The sequence below is a fragment of the Genypterus blacodes genome, unplaced genomic scaffold (assembly GCF_046128005.1).
Source record: "Genypterus blacodes isolate CSIRO-AG114 ecotype Tasmania unplaced genomic scaffold, CSIRO-AGI_Gbla_v1 ptg000020l_1, whole genome shotgun sequence".
In the NCBI taxonomy this organism is placed as follows: Eukaryota; Metazoa; Chordata; class Actinopteri; order Ophidiiformes; family Ophidiidae; genus Genypterus; species Genypterus blacodes.
Window position 1 is genome coordinate 1230727 of NW_027466833.1, and position 11346 is coordinate 1242072.

The window sequence follows — 11346 nt, forward strand, 5'->3', positions numbered from 1 at the left end:
TTCTTTTATCTTGTTTTATCTTTGACAAAGGCAGACAGGCAGACAGCTAGATAGCTAGACAGACAGACAGACAGACAGACAGATAGCTAGATAGATAGCTAGATAGACAGACAGACAGACAGACAGACAGACAGATAGATCGATCCAGCAAACAGTGTCTCTAAAAATCAGTTTATTTGGAATGCTGTGGGTTTTACAAAACACTTCAGTGCTTCTTGGAAAGCAGTGCAAAGAAAGCAACACTTTGATCTAATTGTATAAAAACTCCTATTAAAAGCTTATATGGTGCAAAAAATAAAGTCTTTGATGTCCTCTGTGAGTGAAGACTGAAGACCCTGTAATACTCTGTCCTGTCAGTGGACAACACTAATACTGTAATGGGACAGAGGAACTCCTGGGATGGGATCTTTGGAGTTTGGAGGATCATCTCTCTCTCTCAAACTATCATGTGTTCAATTCAAGCCAAAGTGCTGCTACAGAAGACAAAAGAATAAAACCTGCATTATGTAAACTCTTGGTCACATAATTACTCAAGGATAAGCGGAGAGAAGAATTCCTTCAATCTGCCCAATTAAAGGAGTATAAAGCCAAAGTTAAGCAGGTGGAGGGAACAGCTGACATTCACTCTCAAAGTCACAGCCGCGGAGAAGTTCCCCGTAGCGTGCTCTGACATCGCTGTAGAGCGGCACGGACGTCTGCTGGTCCGTCATTCCCGGGAACGCCATGGGCCTCTCGTTGAGCAGCGGCTGCAGCCTCAGCTGGCCTCCTCCGCAGTCATACAGCACCAGGAGCAGGTTGGCGGCGTAAGGCAACATGCGGCTGGTGCGGAAGGAGCGCTGGGTCTGTGCGGCGTAGTTGGTTGACGTCAGCCTTTCCGGGTCGTTGAAGAGGCCCAGCAGGGTCAGCAGGGGCAGGAGGGTCTCGGCGTGTCCCACCTGGACAGTTACGGCCTCCGTCACCTGCTGGCCATTTCTGGTATGGAAAATGTGTTGGGTGGGAGAGGGGAGGTAATGGTAGAATATAATCAGAAGTATGGATGGATCCTTTTACTCCCACATACATCCAACAGATGAGATATTTCCAGACCGCCACTTTCCGTGCAGTGGCAGCCACAAACCACATGGAACAACTATAGGAACGTAAAGCAGGACAGACAGTTTAGATGTGAAGAACGAGATGCGTCTCTGAGACCTGAGGTTTACTAGAAAGCGGCTTTCGTATTTAGGATAGAAGACATTTGGAAAATCTGCGTCGGTTTAAGTCTGTGTTAGCCAGGAGGCATCAGAATCTTGTGTCTGTTCAACGCCTCAAAGACAGTTGGCTCCACAAACAGAACAACAGTTACAAACAGGTAATCAAAACTCAAAAAGCCCGATAGCTCAAACTTCTCTGAGAAAGTTAACATAATTCCAGCGGTGCTGTGTTACCACTGGTGTGAGCATATTGTCGTTTAAGTAGTTCAGGGCCACTGGACTGACCTGGTTTGCAAAAAAAGTGATAGGGATCTCCCCCTAACGAGCCACTACACACACATTTAGATTTAGATCAGATAAACCCTCTTCCTGACACACACACACATGTGCAAAGGTGTGCTCACACAACATCCTAGTCACAATGGTAGCAATATAGAAACAGCATCGCTCACGTTTCTGTACTTTTCCTGCACGATGTCATAGAAACATTTACTCACATGATCTCATTGGCAGCCTTGTCCAGGCGACTGAACACATCGTGGAAGAGGATGCAGCTGGACTTGCTGTTGATATCGTAGCCGTAGCTTCTTTTCCAGAATTGTTTCAGGTCGTTTGCATACTCCATGACCTGTGAGTGCACAAGACAGGAAGCATAGTAGGTCGGCCTTTATGTAACGCACACACACACACACACACACCACCATCCAGAGCTATCGCTATCTGACAGGCTCTTGTTGCATTGGGTAACATCTAAGCCAGAGTTAGATCAGTCTGTAACACAAGACACAAAACAGGCTTTGTGACAGGAATAATGACAAACGGTCTCCAAGTGATTTAATACCGCAGCACAAGAGAGACAGAGATCCCTTGTGATGTTTGTTTTCAGCAGGTCATAGAGGGGAGGTGTTGGTTGCTCTGGCTTGTGTTGCTTTGATTCGTGGCAGAGTTTAGTCTTCCCGTTCCCGACGTTCCTACCTGTGCGTCGGTCTCATCAAACAGGCGGCACCAAGGGGAGTTCACGGTCTTGATGGCAAACTCGTAGGCACACAAGTAAAATGCAGCTTCAGCCATATCTACCAGAGACAGGAAGCCACATCATGTTGAGATCAAACTGAGACACGGGGCCTTTAAAGTGAACACAACAAAGCACATGGAGGTACAACATTCTACAAAACATAAATATCGCATTTTATAAAGCATGTGACTGCAGAAAACACTGGAATACTTAGTCTTGTTTAATAATGCACTGGCTTGTGGACTTTAATCAATGCCAGTCAACAAACCACAGTGCTAGCAATCTAGAAAACAGCTCCACCTAGTGTACAAGTACTCACTTAGAAATAAGACCAATGAGACTTTCTTTGTTTCCAAGAGCGAGAACTTTGCTATTTTGGCTTTTAGATTGGATTTGTTTCATAAATTCTAGGAATATAAATCAAACATAACATGCGTGTTTGTTTTGTTTGATTCAAACATCTTTGAGAAACAGACCTGGAGCCCTGGAGCCGGTTAGTAACACCGATAGGAGGATTCATACATATACTGTGTATGTTTAGAAATCAGATTTGTAAGTGACATCACCATCATTCATCAGATTGTACTGGACTCTGATGCGGTCTGCGATCTTCTCCTGCACCCTCTTCATCTCCGGTCCTTTCCTGAACTTGTCCACCTCCGCCAAGGCTGATGGGTTGTCACTGACACTCTGCACAAAACGCGTGCACTGGTCGAAGAACCTCATCAGAGCATCGTTCACATCATGGTCAAACTGCACATCTGGACACAGGGGGAGGGGGGAAGGCAAAGGTCAAACAAAAGTGGTAAGACCCTTCACATAATCATATCACTGCCCGGCCAAAAGTATGTGGACAACTGAACTTTACATCCATATGTCATCACTGAACATCTCTTTTCAAAACTGGAATATGAAAGAATACAGCAGGTTCCATAGTGTAGTGGTAATCACGTCTGCTTTACACGCAGAAGGTCCTGGGTTCAAGCCCCAGTGGAACCATAGATCTTTTAGGCGGCAGCTCATTCTGCAGGGGGACTTGGCTGGGAGCCTCAGTAGACCAATGGATTTGCTGCGTTTGCATGTGTGTGTTTCCTAGTCTGTGTACATGTGATGTAAACAAAGAGGAAAAAGAATTTCCTAGGCAAAGCAGTGTGTTTCTTTCTTTCTATGGTGTTGATTCTGATTTGCAGTTACACAACCTCGCTGCCTTGTCGTGTTTTATCTTTGAGTCTCCTGTGTCAGTATGAGGGGATGTAGCTCAGTGGTAGAGCGCGTGCTTCGCATGTACGAGGCCCTGGGTTCAATCCCCAGCATCTCCATTATGTTTGCTGTTTTATGTATATTGCATGCATCTTATATGTAACTTTTTAATAAGTGATTGTGTTGTAATTGCACAATAACTTGTGTAACAAAATGATCGTAATGTAATGTAATGTAATGTAATGTAACTTTGGAAATGTGGGCTTAGAGTGAAATTGTGCTGTAAAACTTCTTGCAACAGCTTGTTTATGACTTAGGGATTAAATTGGCTTCATTTTCACGGTAAATCCTGTTGAAGTGCAGTTTAATTGACCCGATTGTGTAGTTAGGTTTAATTGGGTTCAGTGTCCTAAGAACTTATCTGTGTTCAGGGGCCGTACGTGCCTCAGTGTCTTGACTCCATAATTCATGCTTTTCTTTCATCTTGCCTGTTCTCCTGGGATTCATCACTCATCTGCCTCACAAACGGAGCTCTGAAGAAGCTACAGCTGCTGCAAGATAGAGTTCAAGATCCTCCAATAAACTAGACGTCCTTACTGTCTCCTAACTCACACATGACCTGCAAAAAAAGTGCTACCACAAAGTCAGAATCACATTATTGTCTAAAATACAACTGTAAACACTTTAGTGGCTCCTCCTCCTCCTCCTCCTCATCCTCCCTGTCCTACCTTGAATCCCCCACAGCTGTGTCAGTCCTGCTTTGAAGGCCTCCGTGCTGTTGACACACCTGTGCTTGGAGCTGGTGATGAACTTGATGCGTCCACCTCGGAGTTTCTCCTCAGAGATCAGAGAAGGAAACAGCTTGGATAGCCTGACAGCCAGATGTTTGTGATCGTCTGCACCTTTCTGCACCAGTCTACCGTCCATGTCCTCCGTGTACCACATCCTCCAGTGCTCCTGGATCTCCCTCAGCCAGCTCTCTTTACCAGAGGCCTTCTCCCGCACTAGCTGGTTCATCTTGTGCATCTTCCTGACGTTCTTGCTGGTTGGGTATCTCGTCCCGTGTCTTATGATGGCCGTCAGATGGATTTGTCGACATTGCGCAGATGGAGGCTGGAGGATCGATGTGTTTACGGCGAGTATGTCGTCCACGAGCTGCGGGTTCACTTCCTCGTATCGCCCTTTCGTGCTGAAGTATTTGGCGATGGCCGGAATGTTGTGATTCTCTGCGCAATTCAGGGAACAAGGCGAGATGAGAGGAAAGGCGAGAATGTAAACAAAGCTGAGGAATCCCCGAAGGGTGATCGGCATGTTTCCGACCATGTTTCACCGCCGATTGGAGCCGTAAACGGCGTGCCGTCACAGCCCGAGCTGCCAGCCAATCAGCTACCAGGATGTTCAGGCTTGATGGTCCAATCAAAAGATTTGGCTTAGAAAATGTCTCTCGCGAGCTAAATAAAGTAAACAGTGATTTTAAGTGAACTCACACACAAGATTACACTAAACTAAACTAAACTAAACTTTCTCTTTTCTCTTTCTAAACTTACCGGAAGGTACCAGGATTACGCCACACATTCTTCACACGTGTGCATTTAAAGTGACGACAAACATATTTGGCATGACATCATAACCACAAAAATTATGGTTTGTTCCGTTTTAATTAGTTGCCCGATTATTTATCTTTTGAGAGCATTGACAGTCTTAAGTATCACACAGTGTATTTATGTGTTATTGTTTATTATAATAGTGTTTATTATAATAGCAGCAATATTCAGTCTAACTCCAGAAACAAAACTCAACAGCACACTAAATGTTGATTCAATTAGTCATATTTTTTAGATGAACCAATGAGAATAACCCAAGAATCAACTACACAACTTTCGTTTCACTTTGCAAATACAAAATCATACCATTCTTTCATCTCCAGTATCAAACACATGCAGACCTAAAGTTCAGCATCATGTTGGAACAGCTGACACTCGCTTTCAAAGTCACAGCCCTGGAGAAGTTCCCTGTAGCGTGCTCTGACATCTCGGTAGAGCGGCATGGAGGAGGTCTGCCCGTCAACCATTCCCGGGAACGGCACAGGCCTCTCGTTGAGCAGCGGCTGCAGCCTCAGCTCGCCTTCTCCGCAGTCGAACAGCGCCAGGAGGAAGTTGGCTGCGTAAGGCAACATGCGGCCGGTGCGGAAGGAGCGTCGGGCCTGCGTGAGGTAGTTGGTTGAGGTCAGGGCGTCGGTGTCGTTGAAGAAGCCCAGGAGGGTCAGCAGGGGCAGGAGTGTGTCTGCGTGGCCCACCTGGATGGTCACAGCTTCTGTTACCTGCTGGCCAGACCTGATGTAGGAGATGTGGGTGTTGAGCATACGATGAAATGGATACAACGTTGATGTTTTGCCCCTTTATATCTAATTTCCAATGCAATCCAGTCAAGTTTTCATTGAAAGTTCACTCACTTGCTCTCATTTGCGGCCTTCTCCAGTCTGCTGAACACGTCATGGAAGAGGAGGCAGCTCGACTTCCTGTTAATATCATGACCGTAACCTCTTTTCCAGAATTCCTTCAGGTCGTTTGCGTACTCCACGACCTGTTGGCCGGGGAGATGGTGAACATGACAGGATGGATGTGGGGTGGGCTCGGCGAGAGTGCAACAACAAACATAAAAGGTTGCACCAGGATAGCGATCTGTCACTTCCATTGTGTGAGGTAACCTTCAGGCTCCATGAGAGTTAGGTCAGCGTGTAACACAACACCCCTTTGATATGAATCACTAAATGAGTTCTGTGGCAAAACAGAGAAGGAATTGTGATGTATTTTTGGTTTTCAATAGGCCAGGGGAATGGAATGCTATTTTTGTATACAATTAAAGTACAGGACTGCACTACCCTTCTGTATTCTGTGTATTAAGTCACAAAATGTCTCGCAAAACTCAATGACAGGAACACTGGAGGCTTCGCACGAGCTTCATACCTGCGCGTCGGCCTCATCGAAGAGCCAGCACCAGGGGGAGGTCACAGCGTTGATGGTAAACTCATAAGCGCACAAGTCAAACGCAGCTCCAGCCATATCTGCAGGTGAAAGGTGAACAAGTTAATAAGTAGTGAAGTCACTGAGTACTTGCAACCATTAAAACACACAGCGGAGAGAACAGAGAAGTGGCCTCCTCTCAAAATATACACGGTTGTATTTTTTGTGGAATTGCAAGTAGAGGACTAGTCTCATATGGAACCATGTGGTTTATGTTCCTATTTTCTATACTACTGTTGAAGGCTTGTGGTACTTGCGTGGCCACAGATGGTTGAGACAACTCTGGTTCAAACCTGATAGAGGAGGAGCGTTAATGTGCTCATGTTAGAAAACAGCTCCATCTAGTGTATCAATTCTGACTGACATGAAAGCTGACGCTTTGCTTTGAAACCGGGATTAGATGGAATGTAAGGCAAACACACTCAGAAATCAGGAATCGGTGTTTTGCTTGGAGGACCTGCAAGAGGCTGACCTTTCATTCTTAATTTAAGAAACTCAGTGAGAATATAAAGGCTGAGTCTGAGAGTAGAATGGATTTGTACTTCAGCTTCATAGATGGAAACAATTTGAAAACTTTCAACAGTGGAAAAAAAAATCCACTTTGTGTGAATAAATCAGAATACTGCTTAGATGTGATAGAATTCTATGCAAATGTTTAAACAAATTTTGCAGAAGCTAATCTTTATGTTAATTAAAGAATAACCATCAACTAAAGTGGGCCAAAACTGCTTCCCTCCAAAATCTGAGCTCGTGATTTTGTCTCCTTATTTCTGTCATACATACTAAACTAAATATGCATTTAGAAAGTGCAAGAGTTTAGAAAGATGATTTCTCCTAAGAGATGACCTTCAGTGATCAGACTGTGCTCCACTCCCAGCCGGTCTGCGATCTTCTCCCGCACCGTCCTCATCTCTGGTCCTTTCTCAAACCTTTTGACCTCTGCCACAGCTGATGGGTTGTTCAGAACGTCCTGCACAAACCGGGTGCACCGGTCAAAAAACCTCATCAGAGCATCATTCACAGTGTGGTTAAACTGCACATCTGAGGGAGGAACCATAGTCCAAGTAGGTCAGGTAGGTCATAGCAGGAGATGTATGCAGGAATTTTTATGCTATCATCACTGTCCTACCTTGAATCCCCCACAGCTGTGTCAGTCCTGCTTTGAAGGCCTCCGTGCTGTTGACACACCTGTGCTTGGAGCTGGTGATGAACTTGATACGTCCACCTCGGAGCTTCTCCTCAGAGATCAGAGAAGGAAACAGCTTGGATAGCCTGACAGCCAGATGTTTGTGATCGTCTGCACCTTTCTGCACCAGTCTACCGTCCATGTCCTCCGTGTACCACATCCTCCAGTGCTCCTGGATCTCCCTCAGCCAGCTCTCTTTACCAGAGGCCTTCTCCCGCACCAGCTGGTACATCTGCTGCATCTTCTTGATGTTCTTGCTGGTTGGGTATCTCGTCCCGTGTCTTATGATGGCCGTCAGATGGATTTGTCGACATTGTGCAGATGGGGGCTGGAGGATCGATGTGTTCACAGCGAGTATGTCCTCTTTGAGATTCAGGTTCACATCCTCATACCTGCTTGTTGGGCCGAAATATTTGGCAATAGCCGGTATATTTAGATCATCATCTGGCTTTGCATAAGTCAGTAAACAAAACAAAGTGGTGACGAATTGAAAGATGGTTGTTTCCCGAGGAATGAGCAGCATGATGCACACACACGCCTTTCAAAACAGCTCTGCACAAAAATCCTGCAGAGAAGTTTAAAATGGGACTGAGTAAAGTCCAACTCACCCGTTATACAAATACATCATAGTGACGTCGGGCAATATTGATCAAAGCTTCACAACAAACAAAAACAACACCACACAGTGTGAAAACAGTGAAAATGGAGAACCATTGAACCATCCAGGCTGTCTTTGTCATAGATATCAGTCTGATCATTGCCTGGGTCCACATTCTGTTACACTGTAAGGAACGTAATATAGGCTTAATTCATTTGACCTCATTGTGCATAATGGTGTTGCCTACAGCAGCATTTCACTGCACACAACTCTGTGGTTTGAAAGAAGGCGTCATTATGCAAGCAAGAGTGGCACTGCAACCGCTTTCAAAGATCAAAGTAAATATGCTCACGGCGTGAATCCATATGGGGCTTAATGATACAAAGTAAAACACACACACACACACACTGTAACACCATAGATCTAACATGGGTGAACAGGGCATGTTTGCGTTGCCTGATCTGTTTATTCTTAAAGAATTGTTAAAGGTTAAACATTGTGTATTTTACTTCTTCTTTTTACTTCTTCTATCGATTCTAAGTAACTGGAGCGTGATAGTGTGATAGTAGTCAGAAGTATATAGAGTGAAAGGGCACAGGGGTCACACAGGGGGTCACATGTAGGAGCACCAGAGTACATTCCGTAAACAAGGGGCTTGAAAATACTGGGACGACGTGGTCTGTTGTCCTGGAGCCAATCAGAAGCCACTGTTACTGGACCCATGGGCCAGAATACTGAAGAGTGACTAATGACAGTGTCAAGGAAACGGAATCGCCTGAGCAGGAAACAGTCGTAGGTGTGTATGACTTTTCCAAAGCTAAATAAAGCTCATTTCATAAACCAGAAGTTATTTGTTTATAGAAGTTGACGGCTTAATCCTCGATCATACTCATAGAGTTTAATGTCATAGCAGAACTGTAGAAGCCACTGTGCTGTGCAGTCTTGTCTCAGATCAGAAGGGTGTAACAGGGGATAATATTGACATAGAAAGTTACATTACATTACATTACATTACGGTCATTTAGCAGACGCTTTTATCCAAAGCGACTTACATAAGTGTGTTAATAAGTGTGTTCAACAAAGGTAGATAAAAGAACTTCAGGTCACAAGAAATCGTAAGCGCATTACCTTCCTAAACCAACAGCTAAGAGCATAGAGCTAGAGTAGAAGTGCAATAAGTTAGGTACTATGATGAATGAGAAAAAAAGGACAGATTAGAAATGAAAGATTAGAAAACAAGAGCATCAGAAGAGCTAGGACAGAGTAGGTGATGTCCTAAGAGGGAGGATCCGGGTAGTGTTTCTTGAAGAGATGGGTCTTCAGCCTGCGGCGAAAGATGGGCAGCGACTCCGCTGTCCTGACATCAGTCGGGAGAGCATTCCACCACTGAGGTGCCAGAACAGAGAAAAGCCGTGACCGCATCGATCGCAAGCAGGGGCCGCTGAGCGCCGGGGCAGCCAGTCGCCTGGAGGCAGCAGAGCGAAGTGGTCGGCCGGGGGTGTAGGGCTTGACCATAGCCTGGAGGTATGAAGGAGCTGTTCCTTTCACTGCCCTGTAGGCTAGCACCAGAGTTTTAAACTGGATGCGAGCAGCTACGGGGAGCCAGTGTAGAGAAGGCAAGTTGTGTGGGAGAACTTGGGAAGGTTGAACACCAGACGAGCAGCAGCTTTCTGGACGAGCTCCAGAGGTCTGATGGCGGAAGCCGGGGCGCCAGCAAGGAGGGAGTTGCAGTAGTCCAGGCGGGCGATGACAAGAGCCTGGATCAGCACCTGCGCTGCCTTGTCGGTGAGGAAGGGACGAATCCTTCGGATGTTGTAGAGGAGGAATCTGCAGGAACGCGTCACCGAAGCGATGTTTGCCGAGAACGACAGTTGGTCGTCCAGGGTCACACCCAGATTCCTCGCGGTCCGAGTAGACGTCACCACGGAGTCATCTATGGTGATGGCCAGGTCTCGGTGCGGGCAGCCCTTCCCTGGGAGAAACACCATCTCAGTCTTGTCCAGGTTGAGCTTCAGGTGGTGCTTCGACATCCACCCCGAGATGTCTGCCAGGCAAGCAGCGATGCGCGTCTCCACTTGGGCGTCAGAAGGAGGAAACGACAGAATCAGCTGGGTGTCATCAGCATAGCAGTGGTAGGAGAAGTTATGGGAGTGGATAACCGAACCAAGAGATGTTGTGTAGAGGGAGAAAAGAAGAGGGCCCAAGACCGAACCTTGCGGAACCCCAGTGGTGAGCCTACGCGGCTTCGAAACAGAACGTTGAATTAGATATGAATAATAACAAATCTATACGCTGGTAATGAGTTGAGACGGTGAATTCCCCACTCAGTGGCTATTTAAGATATGCAAAACCACTCATCCTCCCTCATCATGAAGGATAATTCATTCAGGGGTGTGATGAACGACTATGAACGAGTAAAAGTATGAATTCAAATGTCACTGGTGGAGTTTTTTGCTGTGGTGAAGCAATATTTTTAAACTTTATTGAAGGACATCTTGTAAATAGGCCAGCCAGGTTGCTTAAAATAGTCCAACTGGAGGTTATGACACAATTTAAAGGGTTAAACAGTTTCCATTTGCTCAAATTGTGTCACCGTCACCTTGTTGTTTTGTGACTGAATAAGTGCCTAAGTGTGATTTCTGTGAAGTAATCTCCAGATGTGTTGTTCTCTGATCTCAAGCGAGTGTTGTGGTTTAATACTAATGAGAAGAAAAATAACCTGTGACGTTTTAGCTTTTGATTCACTCATAAATACATATTAAAGCATTCATTTACCTATAACCCAAATGTCATATATAAAAATGTAATCATAATTGCAGCATACACAGGGCATTGAGCAGCTGCTGGTAGAATGAATGTAACAGGTTTGTCAAACACAGCCACAGTTGAAATATGGGTTCTTTATATTCCCATTCAGCTCAAGAGGTCTCGGAGAAAAAACACCATTTGTCATTTGTACACTTTGCTATAAACCCCTGACTGCCCTTACAACAATGCCTCATTCTGTTTTAGCCACCTGAAAGCAGCAGCAGGAGGATTTATGTGACCCATACAGCAAAATAACAACAGTGTACTCTATGTGCAGGTGTTTAGGAGGGCTGCTCACCAAAAGCCTGATTTATTCCTCTCGT

At 45.4% G+C, this 11346-nt stretch overlaps 2 protein-coding genes and 2 non-coding genes across 4 annotated transcripts; 2 read left to right on the forward strand and 2 right to left on the reverse strand.

Annotated features, from left to right (window-relative positions):
• Window positions 1-447: 447 nt before the first annotated feature.
• On the reverse strand, window positions 448-4782 carry LOC142991683 (multiple inositol polyphosphate phosphatase 1-like). The gene is made up of 5 exons (XM_076141786.1): window positions 4137-4782; window positions 2775-2969; window positions 2169-2266; window positions 1691-1821; window positions 448-972 (listed from the first exon to the last, which is right to left on the reverse strand). The coding sequence occupies exons 1-5, from the start codon at window positions 4729-4731 to the stop codon at window positions 594-596; spliced, it is 1398 nt and encodes a 465-aa protein (XP_075997901.1). The 5' UTR covers window positions 4732-4782; the 3' UTR covers window positions 448-593.
• On the forward strand, window positions 3135-3207 carry trnav-uac (transfer RNA valine (anticodon UAC)). Its single transcript has one exon. It is a non-coding gene; the product is annotated as a tRNA-Val (tRNA).
• Window positions 3456-3527, forward strand: trnaa-cgc (transfer RNA alanine (anticodon CGC)). The gene has a single exon. It is a non-coding gene; the product is annotated as a tRNA-Ala (tRNA).
• Window positions 4783-5204: 422 nt separating the features above from the next.
• Window positions 5205-8196, reverse strand: LOC142991684 (multiple inositol polyphosphate phosphatase 1-like). The gene is made up of 5 exons (XM_076141787.1): window positions 7561-8196; window positions 7278-7472; window positions 6375-6472; window positions 5861-5991; window positions 5205-5741 (listed from the first exon to the last, which is right to left on the reverse strand). The coding sequence occupies exons 1-5, from the start codon at window positions 8138-8140 to the stop codon at window positions 5354-5356; spliced, it is 1392 nt and encodes a 463-aa protein (XP_075997902.1). The 5' UTR covers window positions 8141-8196; the 3' UTR covers window positions 5205-5353.
• Window positions 8197-11346: the final 3150 nt, after the last annotated feature.

Bases quoted from the DNA above. Each gene is read 5' to 3' on its own strand.
- LOC142991683 (XM_076141786.1), bottom strand. From the start codon at position 4,731: ATGGTCGGAAACATGCCGATCACCCTTCGGGGATTCCTCAGCTTTGTT. The intron at 2,970-4,136 runs GTAGGACAGGGA...CCCTGTGTCCAG, and splicing joins ACAGCTGTGGGGGATTCAAG to ATGTGCAGTTTGACCATGAT. The intron at 973-1,690 runs GTGAGTAAATGT...TTTCCATACCAG, and splicing joins AAGGCTGCCAATGAGATCAT to AAATGGCCAGCAGGTGACGG.
- LOC142991684 (XM_076141787.1), bottom strand. From the start codon at position 8,140: ATGCTGCTCATTCCTCGGGAAACAACCATCTTTCAATTCGTCACCACT. The intron at 7,473-7,560 runs GTAGGACAGTGA...TTCCTCCCTCAG, and splicing joins ACAGCTGTGGGGGATTCAAG to ATGTGCAGTTTAACCACACT. The intron at 5,742-5,860 runs GTGAGTGAACTT...CTCCTACATCAG, and splicing joins AAGGCCGCAAATGAGAGCAA to GTCTGGCCAGCAGGTAACAG.